Source organism: Pogona vitticeps, chromosome 4 (assembly GCF_051106095.1).
Source record: "Pogona vitticeps strain Pit_001003342236 chromosome 4, PviZW2.1, whole genome shotgun sequence".
NCBI classification, from domain to species: Eukaryota; Metazoa; Chordata; class Lepidosauria; order Squamata; family Agamidae; genus Pogona; species Pogona vitticeps.
In genome coordinates, this window is record NC_135786.1 from 32,247,213 (window position 1) to 32,266,122 (window position 18,910).

The 18,910-nt window shown below is 38.9% G+C and overlaps 1 protein-coding gene across 4 annotated transcripts in view; it reads left to right on the top strand.

Annotated features, from left to right (window-relative positions):
• NCOA6 (nuclear receptor coactivator 6) overlaps positions 1-18,910 on the top strand; it is a 55,208-nt gene that overhangs the window by 8,855 nt on the left and 27,443 nt on the right. For all 4 annotated transcript variants that reach the window (XM_078393233.1, XM_072997007.2, XM_078393232.1 and 1 more), the window contains exons 2-7: positions 5,388-5,567; positions 8,169-8,257; positions 9,520-9,802; positions 11,434-11,589; positions 13,702-13,815; positions 18,173-18,301. In XM_078393233.1, the coding sequence (XP_078249359.1) occupies positions 9,568-9,802; positions 11,434-11,589; positions 13,702-13,815; positions 18,173-18,301 (634 nt within the window). In that variant the 5' untranslated portion in view covers positions 5,388-5,567; positions 8,169-8,257; positions 9,520-9,567. The remainder of the gene's footprint in view (positions 1-5,387; positions 5,568-8,168; positions 8,258-9,519; positions 9,803-11,433; positions 11,590-13,701; positions 13,816-18,172; positions 18,302-18,910) is intronic.

Genomic DNA, 18,910 nt, shown 5'->3' on the forward strand with positions numbered 1-18,910 from the left:
ACTCCAGGTTGACTTGTAGGTAGTACAAGCTAGTTATGGAGTAAGGCATACAGGATATGAAGAATTTATTTTACATTCTTACTGTATCATGGCCAGATTCCCAGTCCTATCAGACCTTATAGAGGGAAGAACCATAATCAGTGACAGAGTATGTGCTTTTCATATAAAATATCCCAGGTTCAATCCCTGGCATCTCTCTATAGGACTTGGAAATATTGTTTAAGCCCTGAGCTAGTGCCAGTCAGTTTAGAGGTACTGAATTAGATGGACGAAGAGTCTAACCTTGGTGAAGGCACTTCTGTATGTGCTTAATCAAGCCATCAGTACATTGCTGAGGAGCTGCAGTTCATAAATATGAAGCACATAGTTTTGGACAAATTCTTAAGAAAAACTGTTAATAACCAATTCTGTCTCAATTAAAACAAATTCTTGTTTGATACTTTTCATTATTACTGTAGCTAGCTATTTCTGTTTTAGGAAACAGTACACATTTTGTAATTGGATGAAACAGAGTGAGAATTTAAAATAATTTTCTTTATGAATTTACTATGCGATGCTATTTGACATGAATGTATTCAAATAAGTCTATAGTTTTAGAAAGTATCTGTGTAACAAGAGAAAGTTAATGTATTTATTTTTATTATTATTTATTTATTTAATTTATATCCCTCCTATCTAGTCAGCTCAGAATGAGTTACATTGACGTTTGGCCATTATTTTATGACACATTCGTGTCCCTGACCTTTCATTTTCCAAATCCAAATGTATCCTCTTAGATGTATACACGTCTCTCTTATTGCCTCTTATGCTACTGCTTGCACCTGGGGTTTCTAGACTGGACTCTTGCTCCCCTCTTTTCCTAATGCTCCCAAAGGCTTCCCCAGGTCGTGAAGAAATCCCTAGGGATCCTCAAAACCTGCAAGAGGGAGATGGGAAACGTTAAATTAATTTAAAGTTTAGCATCACCTGCTGATGACATCTTCAGCATTTATGATGTGCACTATTCCTTTGAGAAGTATGCTGGGGTGAGTTCGAAGGAGGGAAGTGCGTACCTTTGTTACAAGTGTATTGGAAAAAAATAAGCTGATTCTACCGTAAACATTGTAGAAGTGATCTAAGACTGGAATCAGTTGTGAGATGAGTTTCTTCAAGCCATTTCCTGACAGGAAATACAAACTTTAATTCGTTCTATAACATACACGTTGTATAAGGTTGATGACATCATCAGCTATGGTGATTATTTTTGAAATAAAAAAAATTCTGACCCACCCATCTCCAAAAATCCTGAGGCTCTTGTGGGATCCCTTTTGTTATGGGGAAGGGGAGTCTTTAATTTCCAAAAAGTGCTATTGACAGTAAAATCATCCCTTTGGTGGTGATTCTTAGACATTAAAGATTGCTCCCACAATTTCCCCTCACTGAAAAGGATCCTGTGGAAGTCTCAGGGCCTTGAAGAGGGGGGAGGGAGATTGGAAATGTTTTGTTGTTAAAATATTGCTGTGGCTAATGATGTCAGCAACATTATATTGAGTAACATCTGGCAACAGGATTTCAGCCACAGTATATAAATTAAAATAGATGGTACTAATTTACTTATAGTGGCAATAATGTTCTGTATAAAATAGATTGCAGAATAGATTAAATCTACTGTACTGTAATTTTAACAACATTGCTACTTCCTAGGTAAACCATAATATTGTACCCTCAAATATGTTTAGTCTATCTGATTGTTAGTGTAGCTTTGCAGATGGATACGTACTTTCAAAAAGTTTGCCAGTTTGGGTTGTCAGTGGGCTACACATTTTATAATTGTCCTGGCTGTGGGCTGAAGATACACATAGCAATCTTACTAAAACTAAATAGATACATGCTTGAAGGTGATTGCCCAGGAAACTTGTATTTATTGCTATGAATTCCTCATGGCATGATACCTATACGCTACTTCTAACATTGGGGCAGCATGCCTGTGTTGCCAGTTGCTATATGACAACATCAGAAGATGATTGTTGTCTCTGCTTGTGATTTTTCAGTAGACATCTAATTGGTAGCTTTGAAATCAGTATATAAGCCTTTGATCTGATCCAGGCAAGAAGTATAGTTTATCTTTTCTTTTTTGGGAGGGAGATGAGGTAAAAAATGTAGTAGTAAAGGTAAGTAAAATTGAAATAAAGAAATAGAAATAAAAATGAGAATTACTTATTTATGATTGCATGCCAAATTCTTAACCTTTACCATTTTTCATGCCTTTCCATTGCACGAGGCTTTGGAAAAAAGAGTATACGAACTTCTTCCCTGTGTCTTTCTGGGTATTATTTCTGTTAAAGCATAAGCCCTTGTAGTATTCAAAATATTCACTGTAGTATTGTGCTGTAAGAAGAGGGATTTTGATAGTTATTATCCCATAACTGTACACAGGAGGATACTGTTGCTATATTCTAGTATGTAAGATGTTAACGGAGAAGTAAAAGTTTCATAGTCAATATCAGATATCATACATAATGGATTTGTACAGAAAATCATAGGTCTTTCCCTTCCTTATGTCCTTGATGCCTTTTAATTCTGAGATTAAATTTACAATACAGTAAACAGAACTTTTCAACAACAAAATCATAAATGCCAAAAACAACTGAATTTTAATGATAAAAAGAGAAATTTATTTGGTGTACATTCCTGTGCACTGTGTGTTCCTATACGTTAGCATAATGGATGCCATTTGTATGATATCTTGGTCTTGAGTACATTTATCTATAGAACATTGACAAAGTACAGTAGAATTAAGATACAGCTGTGTTCTTACCATGATACCAACAAGCTGCCAGGTTACCAGAAGGGGCTCTTTACTTTGGGAAGTGTCTGGGGAGCAAGACAGCATTGTTACTAAACCCTAGAAGATACTGTCTGCAGGTTTTTAAAAACCTGCTTGCTTTTTTTCTTATAAAAGGAATTAGGAGCCTTCCTATGAGTAAAAAGCAGACTAGTTTTAAAATGCAGATAAGAAATACAGGAGGTTTGTGATGGCAAAACAGTCCTTTGCAGCTCTTTCACTTGTGCACAGGTGTGTGTGTGGAATTCTACTCACACAACCTGGAATTTCTGGCCACCACTGGAGATTAGATGACTATTACAAATAGTCCTTAGTATGTAAAAGCCTTTTAGAATCCAGATTGTTTTGTAGTATTCCGAATGCTACAATTTGTCCCCCCCCCCCCCTTGCACTGGAAAAGGGTGCAGATTTCTGGAATGCCAGGCAATATATAGTTTGGACTGAAATTGATCTATAATTTGTTGTAGAATTTAAGTGAAGTGCATATTGTGATTTTCTGTAATATTCTATCTCTTGGAATTTCAGATAGGTTTTTGCATTAGAGGAAATACTTTAACTCCTTGCTGCACTGTATTAAGTAGTTTACACATGTGCTAATAGTCTGTATTGGCAGTCAAGAGAACACACCAAAGCTAAGCTACCTATTCCTCATGCATCAGTGTAGAGTCAGCATGGTTCTGAAGCATACACAGAGTGCTTTTTTTCATTAAATGTCGCAATTTGCACCCTTCCAGATGGTCTGCCAGCCAGGCTTTTGAGTTCCCTCGAATTCTCACAAAGACAAAAACACTTTCTGTCTACTCCCTTCACACAGTTGAAATAATTTTCCAATTAGCACAGTACCAGGGAACAAGCTGAGTTGGCCTTGAAGGCCTCATTCGCAGGAGATAAACTGCAGATGTTACTCCATACTGGACAGACACTGCCCTCCACACTCCCAGCCAGCCTTTTCCAGGCTCTGGCAGAGAAGTCTGAATTTTCCAGATGGATTCCATGCTTTGTGTTTCCCCACTTTTTCAGTTTCTTCACAGAGAGCCTTCTATATAGATAGCTATATGTACCTTGAATGTTCTAGTTGAATTAGAAATTAAGAACAAGATTTAAAAAACGCCAGATTTTCAGATAATCATGTACTAATTAAAAGTAAAACTCAAACTTTCCCAGAAAAAAATTCAATTAGCCTTTTAAAAAAGGTTGTTTAGTAGACATATTAGTGGCCAAAATCCTGTTTAATGTCAATGTAACATAGTTGATGTAAATCTTGTTAGTGAATTACCACAGGTTAAGTCAGCATAGGCATTTATTGTTGTGTGTTATGTCATGTGACCAAGATGGATTTTTAAATTTTAAAAATTTAGTTTTTGATTATTTAAATTAAAAATGATTTTTAAATTTAAACCATGATTTAAATCAATTTGACATTTAAAAACATTGATTTTTATCCACCCTGTCTGTGATTTATTACACAACAGTAAATGCCTATGTTAACTTCCAAAATAATGTCAGTTCACAAATTAGATTTATGCCAGTTATATTAAGTGTAACTGACAGGATTTTGACCAATGAGTTCCAGCTTCAGATATTTTAACTAAAAGCAAGGATAGCTGTTCTGGCAGAAAACAAATTTCAAAATCTACCAAATGGTCATAAAAAATGCAAAAGCAGTCAGTACTTAATGCAGTGTGACAAGTTGTCTCTGGATTTGGGTTGGAATATGATTTTTATTGTCAGAAAATGATTGTGATTAGTTCAAGGTGGAAAAGGTTCCAGAATCTTCTCTCCTAGTCTTCTCCTACCAACTTTGCTGTTATTGTTATTAGAAAAAGAATAGCATGGAACATTATGGCCAGTTTCTAAAGAAATTCACAAAGTATTTATTTATTTATTTAAAATATTTTTACCCTTCGTTTCTCCTTGAAAAGGACCAAGGCAGCTTACAACAATGAAAGACAATATTTAAACTTGAAAACAATGATCATACAATAGTGGTTAACATAATTAAAAGACAGTATTTAAAAGTGGTTGTTCACTAGATAGGCGGGTCATAAATGCAATAAATAAATAAATAAACTACAAACAATGAACAAGGAGGCATCTTGCAACATTACAAGGTAATATGAAGGCAAAGATCAATAAGTATCCAAAAAAGAGGTTACTCTGAGAAATGGAAAACACAAAAAAGTTACATCACTCATTGTTGCAATGACAGAACAGTGGGAATTAGTCATTCCTACAAGTGCAATATGAATAACACTGTCAGAGGTGTTCAGTTTATCCCAGTGTGCATTTTCTTAGATGAGAAGACCCTGCCCATTTCTGTCTTTTTTTCACCCTAAACTTCACATTTTCTATCAAAAGAATCTTAGCTATATTTTGAGGATCCAGGATATAGCTGGGGGTTGGTATTATGTAATCTTGAACTGGTACATGTTTTTTAAAAACATTTCTAAAAATTTGCTGCTTGATTAACACCCTGTATAAAATTGTACTGTGTATATTGACTTTCTCTATTGATTTATATATTGACTTACCAGGAACTCATAAAAGTATCTTGTTAAACTAGGTGCTGCTTTGCTGTATAGCAGAGAAGAAAACTGGATCCATTTGCAGATTGTTCTCAGCTTGAAGAATTCACAGGATCAGACTCACAGTCTGCTGTAGCAGAGTCGCAACCTGAATGCTGTTATGGCTCAGACTTTTTAAGTCAGCTTAAAACATGCAACGTCTGATACAGGATCACCTGGTAGGCTGTTTTTCTTATTTACCAACATCTGTGTGATTGAATAAAATATTACCCTCTTTGCATTTACTTAATATTCCCTGCTATGGCCTTTCCAGACACTTGCCCTCTCCAGAAAGTACTCACTTTAGGTAAACGTGAAGGTTCCCCTTGACATTTAGTCCATTTGTGTCCGATTCTAGGACGCGGTGCTCATCCCCGTCTCCAAGGCATAGAGCCAGCGTTTGTCCATAGACAGTTTCTGTGGTCACGTGGCAAGCGCGACTAGACATGGAACACCATTACCTTCCCACCATGGTGATACCTATTTATCTACTCTTATTTACATGCTTTCGAACTGCTAGGTTGGCAGGAGCTGGGACAAGCGACAGGAGCTCACTCCGTCACATGAATTCGATCTTACGACTCACTTTAGTACAGTATTATTAAAAGCACAGCTTCGGAAGAAAAAAAAACATGTTGTAGCAGGGAGGCCATGGATAACAAGTAGAGATGGGAGATTTGTATTCATATAAAAAAACAAAGCCCTCCAGCACAGTTGGTTGCCCTGATTATCTCCCACCTCCAGATTCCACCGGACCACTTACCGCGCACCCTGGTTTTTTTGTGGCCAGCATCATTGTCGCTGTGCCAATCACAGCAGTAGCTCGACTGCTGTAGCCCTGCCTCCCTGCTTTTCCAGCCACTTTGGTAAGGGGACAGAAGTATGAATCTCTCTGCTCAGCCACAGAGTGGCTGGGCCAACAGGGAGGCAGGGCTGCAGCAGCTGAGCTACTGCCACGATTGGTGTGTGACAATGACTCCAGCCGTGCACATTGCGTGGTAACTGGTCCAGCGGGGTTTGGGGGTGGGAGATAATCAGGGCGGCCACCTGTGCCAAGGGATAATCAGGGTGCCCACTTGTGCCATCTCTAATAACAAGCAATAGATGCTTCTGCTTAAGACTGCTTCCATAGGAAACAATGCTTACTATATTGAAAATGCCTCTTCTCAGCAATTGTATTAAGCAGCCTCAGCACTAGGAGGCTGTGATTTTCAGCAAAATGGAAGTCCTCTGTGATATATTAAAGAGAGGCAGGTGATCTCAGCTGAGCTGAGGGCAAAATTCCAATTTGGCCAACAGCCCTGATGGTCACATCTCCCCCAACACTTTCTTGAAGAAAGAAGAAAATGTCAAAGCAGGACTGTAAGAATGCAAAAACCATGGCTCTGAAGGTCTCCATAACTTTAATACTGTAAATGAGGACTTTATATCTTGGTTCAGTTTCAAACCAAATGGAGACTGTAGCCAAGAAATCAGAAGAAGACTGAGACTTGTGAGGGCAGCTATGAAGTAACTAGAGAGGACTATCAAGTTAAAAATGTGTCACTAGAGACCCAAGCGAAGATCATCCACACTATTTGTATTCCTGATTATTTATTTATTTATTGGACTTATATACCACCCCATAGCGCTACAAGCACTCTCCGGGTGGTTTACAATTTAATTATACAGGCTACACATTGCCCCCCCAGCAAGCTGGGTACTCATTTTACCGACCTCGGAAGGATGGAAGGCTGAGTCAACCTTGAGCCGGCTACCTGGGATTTGAACCCCAGGTCGTGAGCACAGTTTTAGCTGCAGTACAGCGTTTTAACCACTGCGCCACGAGGCTCGTGTGCAGGTGTGAAAGCTGGACAGGAAAAAATATTTGCTTGAAATGTGGTGCTGGAGGAGAGCTTTATGGATCTCCTGAACTGCTGGAAAGACAAACAAGTGGATCCTACAGCAAATCAAGTCTAAATTTTTTCTGGAAGAAAAAAAAATGATAAAATTGAGCTTGTAGTATTTTGAATACATGATGAGAAGACAGGAAAGATAATAATGTTTGCAAAAGTTGAAGGCAGCAGGAAGAGAAGAAGACCAAATATATAAGATGGATTTATTCCATAAAAGAAGTCACAGGCTTGAGTTTACAAGAGCTAAGAAGGGCTATTGAAAATAAGACATTTAGGTGATCTCTCATTCATAATAGGGTCAGCATAAGCCGGAGGCGACTTGATGGCACATAATGAAAATGACAAGAATAACATTTAAACTGTTCAGTCCTCTGGAAAAGAAACATAGGGAGAACAAGGATCTTAAAGTTACCTCTCAACGTTTAGCACTTGAATAGCAGAGTGAAAAAATCACATGGTCACATCCTTTCCACTGTAATGAGATAGATGGGTTGTAACTTTATTTAAATTATAACAGTTCTAAATGTACATCTTTATATATTCTTTAAAATATGTTATGCAGAGCTGTTGAAGACAGGACATTTTGGACCTTGCTCCTCCTTAGGGCTGCCGTAAGTCAGACACAACCTTATGGCATGTTGCAGCAACATCTATCCTAAACTTAGAAGGGTGTTGCTTTAAGTTCAGTAATAGTGCATGTAACTGCATTGTTAAAGTTGTTGCCATAATACAGTACATTTAGGTATGTTTACATGATACTGGGGTGTTTAGACACATCTAACTGTATGCTGGATTCTATGTCCTTCAAGTAATGTATAAAATTACTACTGTGTGTTCTGCTTCTCTCTGCTTCTATCTACTTGAACATTTTCTGCTTCCCTACAGATCCATGTGCATATTAATTGCTCTACTCACTGTATAAAATGACGAACAACTTGATAACATGCTTACTAGCTGCTGCGACACAAACAGAGGTATGGAGTACAATAGATAATTGAAGTGGTGTTCAGTTTCATGAAGAGGAGGCAGACTGTTTCTACATTGCCTCACTCCCATCTGACAGTTCTTTATTTACAAGTGTATTTGTTTCATACTGGTGTTGGAAAGGTGGGCAAGCTCTTGTACTAAGAACCATCTTGCTAGGCCTTCCTAAAGCTGTTGGTCTGGAGCTCATGCACCTTGGGAAGACTTGTTTTGGAGTGTGGGAGTGGCAGCACAAATGGCTATTGTTTCTGCATCACAGGTGTTAGTCACCATTTTGTTTCTCAGTGCCAGACTGATGGATCAAAGTTTTTCCTTGTGTGCTAATGCTATAAGAGCCTATGCCTGTTATCTGTCTTGACTGCACTGCACATCCTTATTTTTGCGTTTTAAAAATTTGTCCTATCATTTTATTAATGACATGTAAAATGAAATACATTAGAACGGATTTGTAATAGTGCTGAACTAAAAGCATTTGGTTCTTAACTTCTAGCTCAGAATTTTTTGTGGGGACTGATATTAAGCCCTAACACTATGGAGAAGTATTAAAATTATTGGATAGCTATGAGAAACAACAACAGGTCCCCCCCCTCTTAGATTACCCTTGGAGTGAGAAGTGCTGTGTCAAAAAAAAATCGTGGAGGGAGGGGAAGGGAACCTCATTACACTTATATTCTCCCTTTTCTGCAGGGAGCTCAAGGCAGTATATATATTTCCTTACGTTCCTTATCTTCAACTTTGCCTGTATAACTCTTTGAGGTTGGTTGGACAAAAATAGTCACCCAGAAATGATAACCAATAAAGTTCCCTTAAAAGCACCCTGCAACCACTATATAGCCAAAACCTAATGTAGGACACCTAGGGGAGTATTTATAGCTGTGGGGAGACTTCTCTTGCTGCCAGTTGTGACAATGACAAATATTAAACTTTCTAAAAGGAAAAAAGAAAAAGTAGTAGTCTAAAGTTTTTTGAATAATTCTCTTTCTACAAAATGTAATTTCCTTAATTTCTGGTTTATGTGCTACCTGGAGTAGCATCAACTTGGCAAAATTTATCTCCTAAAAACTGACCACTGTAAATGGATGGTGAATGGGATTTCAATCCTAGTTTGTATGTAACACATAAGAGAGAACTGAGATGTAAATGTGCTGAAAACAAAATATAAGCCATACTAACATGAGCCTGTCATTTTTAAAAATATGTCTGTTTGTACATATGTTAAACAATATATTTTTAAATTTGCTTTCTTTTGTAGGTTCTTCTTAATACCTGATTATTTCCTGCCGCAGCAAATTACGTAGCCATGGTTTGGGGTGATACACATAAGTTAAGAGATAACTACACTTTATTGTGTTCTTCGACCATGGAAGAACTGGGGATGGATATTGACTCTGGACTGGAGGAAGATGATGCGAAACATGACAGTTCTTTTGAAGATTCTACAATCTTTGTAGCTTTTAAAGGGAATATAGATGATGAAGACTTCAAACAGAAATTAGGCATCATCTTGAACAATGTTCCTGACCTTCTGAACATGGGTATTTCACACTTGCAGCCTTTAACTAAAGATGAATTGAGTGGGTTTTTTTAAAATGGGCTTTGCACACATAAAACTTCAGTGACTTTTAAAGTGATTCCAGAGAACACTAGAATAGTATCATGGTCTGCTAGAGTTTCTTTTGGCATAAGAAATGGATTGCTGTCTTGGAGGGCAGAAGTTCTTGAATTATTTTACTTTGTGGCTGTTTTATGTTCTTTCAATATTTCTGTTACTCTGTTGAACTGGTCTGAGGAAGGAGCTACTGTCACTGCTTTTAGAAGCAACAAAACAGTAATATTAGTACTTTTTTCTTTTTGAAAAAAATTCTTGAAGCATGTAATGCTACCTTATTTTGTCATTGATCTGTTCTCTTATGCGTTTGAAAAAGAACACATTCTGAGAGTGGGGTTACCCTAAAGAGACTGAAGTGTCTTGGAAAGAGATTTTGGGCACATCAAGATACTTTTGAATAGTTTTTACCTAGGTACTTTGTTCTGCATTAGCTGTTCAAAGAGGAGAAATAAGTGGATTCTACAAAGAATGATAACTGTTGATGTCTAGAATACAGAATATTCTTTTGAAATGATACCTAAGTATTATTATTACCTTCAGAAATGTGTGAACTGTTTTGTAACTAATTGACTGAATTCATGTTGTGCAGTTACATAAATGGCAAAATGTTTCAGTGTGCATTGTCATCAATCAAGAAATCTCTGTGGGCATTATCTGTTGCATACTGAGCTGGACGACTCTGCATGCAACAAATAATACATACGGAAATTTCTTGATTGATGGCAGTTTGCTTCCAAAAATTATGCTGCTTGCATAAATGCCCGGCTGGATTCCAACTACTGTATTACTTGCCCCGCAACATTCTGGCTACTTTCTTCATTATTGTGATTCTCGACTTTAGAAATCATATTGTTCAAATTTATGATAGGCTAAAACAAAACAAGTGCTTCTGGTGAGGTATCTCCCAGCCCTTGAAGGTAGGTGAGGGAAGGAATCTCCTCAAAATATTTTACTCCAGTTCTGCTGACAAATGTCTTTATAAAGCTTCAGTTATAAAAATCATAGAAATAAGTGGAAGTTTTATAGTAGTTCATCAGGGAATTTTGATGATTGGTTTGCCTTACATGAAGGAAGGAGAGCTTATTATGACAGTAATATATAAACAGGACGTGGCTAGTTTCTTCAATTATGCGTATTATTTTCCTTATAACATTATTGTTCTTATATTTCAACTTCCTGTTTATATCCTTATATTCCAACTGTTTTGGGCCTCTAATCTTTTAAAATGTACTACTTAAGATGGTGCAAGTTGTTGTATCTGACCTGCAAGCTTCTTGCTGAAGCAACTAGACAATTCTTGTATAAAGATTTAATTTGGAATTAATTTCAGTAGTGTACAGTATATTTTGTGGTCCAACCCACAGTATATTGATTTGTTCCTGAAAGACTATGTTAACAGTTGATTTGCAGAGAAAAATACAATTTTTTGTTGAAAGTAATAAATAAAAATGAGAAAAAATTGCCATCTCTTACCTTACCAAAATAACCATATGTACAAGCATTAGAGAGTGAAAAATGCACACTTTGTAGTAATTTGTTCTTTTCTCCTTCTTTAAGAATCTGAGAAGTTAGTACTGAGGAAGGTAGAGCCTTGGAACAGCGTACGCGTTACTTTCAATATTCCTCGTGAAGCAGCTGAGCGTCTGCGAATGCTCGCGCAGAACAACAACCAACAACTGAGAGATTTGGGAATTCTTTCAGTTCAGATTGAAGGTAGATGGAACTGCTTTTGTGGCTCAGCCTGAACTACATAGTATGTTTAAGAAATACAGTACTAACAAAGTAAACTTATTTGTATCTCCAGTTACATGATTAAAACAGTAAAAGAGCAAGAATTACAGATTTCAGTAGAATCCTAATATTCCGGTTTAAGTTATGAATTACATGTTACACTTAAACATGCTCGTTCCCCTTTTTTAGCTGTATTATTTTAGCTTAGTTGTACAATTTCCTTCTAGTGTAGCCATCAAACAGTGAACTTCCTTTCTCCTCCTCTATGTCATCTGTGTGCGCAAGAGTGAATAGGAATACTCATGTAAGAGCAAGAGTTCATATGATAAGTGATACTGGACAATCTTAGGGGTGCAGGGTTTGTTATAAAAATGCTGATTTCAGTGGCAACAGTACTGTTTATCCTAAGCTTTTATTTTTTAGCTCACTAACGTTCTTATCAATGTCTGTGTTGCAGATCCAGATTATTTTTACATAAATTTGCCCCATTGTTAGTTCTGTAGCTCCATCCTTCACAATATGAAGTTACTGTATTTGCCAGCATAAAAGGCAACTGGGGATATTAGACGAGCCCCCCAACATTTCTACTCAAAATATAGAGTGAATGGTTCTGCCGCGGCGCCGGCTGCCCGGGGCTCTGCCCGGGCCCGCCCTGGAAGTTCATGGCCGGCGACGAGGAGGGCGAGAAGGAAAGGGAAGCGAGCGGGTGGGTGGGCGGCGGCAGAGGAGGAGGGGAAGGAGAAGCAGCTCTCCAGTGGCGAGCGGGCGAGCTGGCTCAGCTGCGAGGAGGGCAAGAAGGAAAGGGAAGTGGGTGGCGGAGGAGGAGGGGAAGGAGAAACAGCTCTCTGGTGGTGAGCGGGCGAGCTGGCTCAGCGGCGCGGCGCATTGGGCTCTGGCCACTCAGGCATGGCCGACTCTGCTTCCCTCCCTCCGTCCGGACCGACCACCTGCCCGCCCGCCTGCCTCCCTCTTTGGCCGGCGCAGCCCCGCGTCACTCGGCGGCGGCGGCGGCAGCAGCTCCTTCCTGGCCCAAATGAAGTGCACCCAGTGTACAAGACGACACCCCCCCCCACTTGGAGGCATGTTTTTCGGGCCAAAAAAGTCATCTTGTATGCCAGCAAATACGTTATGTATGACACCCTAACTATTAGAGCAGTACAACAATGGAACCAATTTGAAAGGTGGTGAGTGCTCCCATACTGGAGGCATTCAAGAGAAAATTAGATAACATCTGTCAGATACACTTTGATTTGGATTCTTGCATTGAGCAAGGGGTTGGACTTGATGCCCTTATAGGCTCCTTCCAACTCCATTATTCTATGATTCTATGTTTGAAATACAGTTTCTGTTTTCTACTGATTCATGGAAACTTCTACTCCTGGACTGCCCCTTTCAGTGCTGTAAGTGGAGAAATGGTGTATCAAAGGAATATGCAAATAGGCATTGAAACAGACAAGTGTTTGGAAGCAATCTCCATGTGCTTATTAAAATATCTGCATCATTTGCTCGATTTTAGCAGAGGGGTTAAATAAACAAAAGGGACGTGGTGGACCTGCGGGTTAAACCGCAGAAGCCTCTGTGCTGCAAGGTTGGAAAACCAGCAGTTGTAAGATCAAATCCACGCGACGGAGTGAGCTCCCATTGCTTGTCCCAGCTCCTGCCAACCTAGCAGTTCAAAAGCATGCAAATGCAAGTACATAAATAGGTACCACCATGGTGGGAAGGTAATAGTGTTCTGTGTCTAGGCGCTCTGGCCACGTGACCACGGAAACTGTCTACGGACAAACGCTGGCTCTATGGGTTGGAAATGGGGTTGAGCGCCGCCCCCTAGAGTCAGACACGATTGGACAGTCGTCAAGGGGAACCTTTACCTAAATAAATAATCTTGAGATCTCAAATGACTTCTTAAGTCAAATACTGTGCAAGAGCTAACAATATAATATTTTCATAATTCCTTCTTTCCAGTTCATACTGTTGAACTAACTTGACGGAGCCAGTTTTGACATTTGCTTTAAAAAGTACAGTACTGTAGCTTCTTGCCTTGTCATTTCAAACCATATTTTTTGTTAAACTTTAAATATTACTTGCTTTCAGGTGAAGGTGCCATCAATTTGTCATTAGCACAGAACAGAGGCCAAGATGTACGAATTAATGGACAAGGCAGCTCAGTACGAATGGAGACAGGATTTCCCATGTCAGGAAGCCAAGGCAAGTTCATTTGTTCGTTCTTAGAGAACTTATATTTGTGAAATGTGTAGTCGTCTTCCTACAATGTGAAAAGTCTATCTCTTGACACAATGGCAAAGTATACCTTTAAGCTCCATGTTTCTTGTGATACATTTGGCTTTTGAGAGGTGGTGAGGCATTTTTGAAGGGAGTTTTGTGCTTAGGTGAAGAAAGTGAAAGAGAATGTGTAGCTGCATTCCAAATAAAAAATAAGAGAACAGTTTAAAAAAGGCACAGTCTATTGAGATAGTGATCATTTTTGATGGAATCATAGCCAACAGATCCAATAATTAAAATATATAACATTGAAATGAATGTTGAAATTGAAATAATTTATATACATGTCAAGAGAGTTCATCCTGTTATTATGAGCTGTCAAGTGACTGCTGAATAATGGTGAGACTAATAGGTCTACAAAGTTTATGAATTTTTCAAAAAGTACTTTACCTTTGCCATTCACCAGTGAACGTATGTGGTTTGAACTGGGATTTGTGCCCTTTGACAGAGAGAGGTAGGGGCTTAGACTTTTTCTACACAAAGTTGCAAAGGAACAACAGCTACTGTTACCACTCTAAGGGAATCAGCTTCACTCAAGGAAACTATCGAAACCAATCTTGTAGATTTTAATAGAGTTTCTGAGAATTTCCAGCTTTATTCTGTGCTGAGAGAACATGCTTCAGCAATAGCTTCAGTCAGTTTTGGAAACATGACTAATTGGGTGTTTTCATTTCCATATATTGCTGTTAACAAGTATGTATATCTGAAGACACAAGCAAGAGTTTGAGAACAAGAGATTTTTCTCATGGTACCTACTAGACTGAGTATTTTAGAGAGTAGAAAGGTTAAGCTAAATAATGTGTATAGAAGCCTATGGAATTTCATAAAAATAAGGCCTGGTCCAAGAACTTCTAAAAATATGTGAATAGATTGGCTGAAATCCTGTTGCATAGCTGTGTGGTGTAACTGAGCATTATGCCTGTGATAGCTACACTAGCATCAAGGCAGAAGTGCTATCCATGAAGTACTTCTGCTGATGCATTAGGCAACTGATTGAACAATCAGATTGCAAAACCCAGCAACCTTACCGCTGCATAATTTTATGTTACCTTGCAGTGCACTGGATTCTGGTCATTGTTTCATAATATAGACGTAGAATTGTAATTCCTATTCCATAGTGGGACTTCATCATTATAACACATTTTAAGTCAAAAGTATTGGCATAAAGGGCATTTTTAAAAGAGAAAACTATTTTAACAATAAAATGGTTTTCAAAAAGACTGATTTTAAATACAAAATTTTTACTTTTATTTATTAAAATTTATTTGTATCCATTCTGATCCTTACAATGAACATATAAATAAGAGAGAAGATGAGAAATCATTAACTCTCATACAGTATATGTTGTCTGAAGGAGACTAGAATTTCAGGAAACTGAAATTTAATCCAGACAAGACAAAGGTGTTCTTGATCATTCAAAAAGCAGATACAGTGGTACCTCGCTAGATTACGACCCCGCTAAACGACAAATCTGTATAACGATGACTTTTTGCGATCGCTATAGCGATTCGCAAAACAGTCATTCCAGTGGGCGATTTTCACTTGAAGACGATTTGGTCCGTGCTTCACGGACTGTTTATTCGCAAGATGATGATTTCTACAGCTGATTGGCGGCTTTGCAAAATGGCTGCCCTGTGTTTTACAGACCCATGCTTCACAGGACAGCCATTTTTACAGCTGATTGGCGCTTTGCAAAATGGCTGCCCTATGGGCGATCTTTGTAAAATGACGAGGTATTTTCCCTATTGGAACACATTAAATGGGTTTCAATGCATTCCAATGGGGAAACGCTTTTTGCATGACGATGATTTCACTAAACAGCTATTTCTATGGGATGGATTATCATCGTCATGTGGGGCACCACTGTATAGGTATACTTTTTTCTGTATAGGATGGGGGTTACACTCACTCTGAAAAATCAGGGCCAGAACCAGGGTTTGCTCCCGGGTTTAGAATCTTTCATCAGTGGCTATGAACACATTTGCACACTTAGTGTTCCAGATGTGCCCATTCCTTTATATGGCTACATTGACACATTCCCCAGCCAATGTGATTCTTGCAATGCACTCTGTGTTGGGCTCCTGTTCGGAAATTTCAGCTGGTTCAAAATGATATGGCCAGACAGCTGATTGGTCTGAGTTAACATGGAGCATATAACTTCACTGGCTGCTGGTTTGCTTCTGGGCCCAATTCAATGTGCTGGTCATGACTTATAAAGCCTTGTATAGCATTTATAGATTGACCCGAGCTTTCTGAAGAATTGTATTGCCCAATACAAGACTTTCTAGCTTTTTAGATGTTCTGGGGAGGCCTGTGTCTTAGTCTCACTAGCCTCACAGTTTTGTTTAGCAAAGTCACTAGAGAGGTCCTTTTTCAGTGGCTGCTTCCAGACTGTGGAACATTCTTCCCTGGGATGCCAATTTGACCTTGTCACCCTTGTCCTTCTGTTGGCAGGTAAAGTCTTTTCAATTGATATGGAACAGTAAGTGCTGTTATGGGACTAGTAAATGTCGTCATGGGATGCTGTGTTCCCCTAGCGAACTGATGTGTTCTTTGTGTTCTCGAAGGTTTTCATGGCCGCGATCTGATGGTGGTTGTAGGTTTTTTGGGCTGTTTGGCCATGTTCTGGAGGTTTTTCTTCCTAACGTTTTGCCGGTCTCTGTGGTCGGCATCTCCAGAGGACAAGAGTTAGACCTCTGTGTTCTGTTCTGATGTGTTCTTTGTTTGTGTGCCTTCAAGGAAACAGATATGCTTTTCCCTTGAAGGGTGGAATAGCTAATACCCTGGAAGACAAAAATAAAATTCAAAATGATCTGGATAGGCTTGAACACTGGGCTGAAAACAACAGAATGAAATTTAACAGGGATAAGTGCAAAGTACTGCATCTAGGAAAAAGAAACCAAACACACAGTTACAAGATGGGTGATACCTGGCTCAGCAATACTGCAAGTGAAAAGGATCTTGGAGTTGTTGTAGATCACAAGCTGATATGAGCAAACAGTGTGATGTGGTTACAAAAAAAGCAAATGCTGTTTTAGGTTGCATTAAGAGAAATATAATCCCCAAATCCCGAGAGGTACTAGTTTCCCTCTATTTGGCACTGGTTAGGCCTTACCTTGACTATTGTGTCTAGTTCTGGACACCTCACTTCAAGAAGGATGCTGACAAATTGGAACAAGTTCAGAGGAGGGCAACAAGGATGATCAGGGGACTGGAAACAAGGCTTGTGAGGAAAGACTGAAAGAACTGGGTATGTTAACCTCAAGAAAAGAAGACTGAGGGGAGATATGATAGCACTTTTCAAATACTTGAAAGGCTGTCATACAAAGGAGGGGCAGGAACTGTTCTCAGTCATTCCAGAGTGCAAGACATGTAATGATGGGCTCAAGCTACAGGAAGCCAGATTTCAGTTGAATATCAGGAAAAGCTTCCTGTTAGAACAGTATTGCAGAGGAACCAATCATCTTGAGACATAGTGAGTGCTCCAACTTTGGGGTCATTCAGGAAAAATTTAGACAACCACCTGGCAGATACCCTTTACAGTGGTGCCCCGCTTGACGATGACCCCACCTGATGACAAAATCGCTTGACGATGAGTTTTTTGCGATCACAAAACAATGGTTCCTATGTTTTTTTTCCACTTTACATTGATTAGGTCCCTGCTTCGCGAACCGTTTGTTCGCAAAACAATGTTTTTTTCCGGCTCCACAAAATGGCTGTTTTCCGGACCCCTGCTTCGGAAGGGGTTTTAAACAATTTTAAACAGCTGATCGGCGGTTCTCTATGAGTGATCTTTGTTAGACGATGAGATATTTCCCCATTGGAACGCATTAACCGGTTTTCAATGCATTCCAATGGGTTTTTTTTCGCTTGATGACGATTTCGCTTAACAGCGATTTTCCTGGAACGGATTATCGTCATCAAATGGGGCACCACTGTAATTTGTATTCCTGCATTGAGTGGGGGGTGGACTTGAGGGCCTTATGGGCCCATTCCAACTTCATTATTCTATGTTTCTATTATCTTAATGGAAGAATTTCATATTTATATCTGCAGTATGTTCCTGGCTATGTGATCAAGTGCAGACAACATGTCATTTTTCTGTTAAGTCCATGTAGGAGTGCCGTTTTTTGTTGGTTCTAATTAGATCAAACACGCAGATTAGCATTTCTAAATTTCAGTACAGGGCTTAAACATTTTTCATTTTATACAGTGCCATTTTTGATATTCCAATATGATAGCCTGCATCTTTAGACAATGAAAACTATAATTGCATTTCTAGGGTTAATACGAATAAACAATCCTGCAAGTGTTATGATGCAACAAAGTGGGAATGTATCATCATCAATGATGACAAGTGCCCCTAACACAGAACTGCAGCCCAGAACACCTCGTCCAGCTTCCCAGTCAGGTAGTAAATTAATTCTGATTCTAATTAAAATGAAGTCTAATGTCATTATTTTCTATTTTGATAAATCTGTTTGGAGAATGTCTATTTATGTAACTTCCCTGGCTCATCCTTATTAATCTGTACATATGGACTTGTGTTACTTTCCCCTATACATTGCAGTCCTGCCAAATTGTTTTAGATTCTCACCAAAAGAGCTTTGGAATGGTACCAGGGGACAGCTATAGTAAAAAACAGGCAGCCAAAAATCTCCCATTTCACAATCAGAATAACACTCTGCATTCAACCTGCATTCCAAAGCTGTTTCTATCACTTGATTCTCCAAATGTGTTTGATTCTGATTCTAACTAAAATGAAGTCTAATATCATTATTTTCTATTTCGATAAATCTGTTTCAAGAATGTCTGTTTATTTATTTATGAAACTTTCCCCTGGCTTGTCCTTACTAATCTGAAGCCTCGTGGTGCAGTGGCTAAACTGCTGTACTGCAGCCAAAACTGTGCTCATGACCTGGGGTTCAATCTCAGGTAGCTGGCTCATGGTTGATTCAGCCTTCTATCCTTCTGAGGTCGGTAAAATGAGTACCCAGCTTGCTGGGGGGGGGGGGCAATG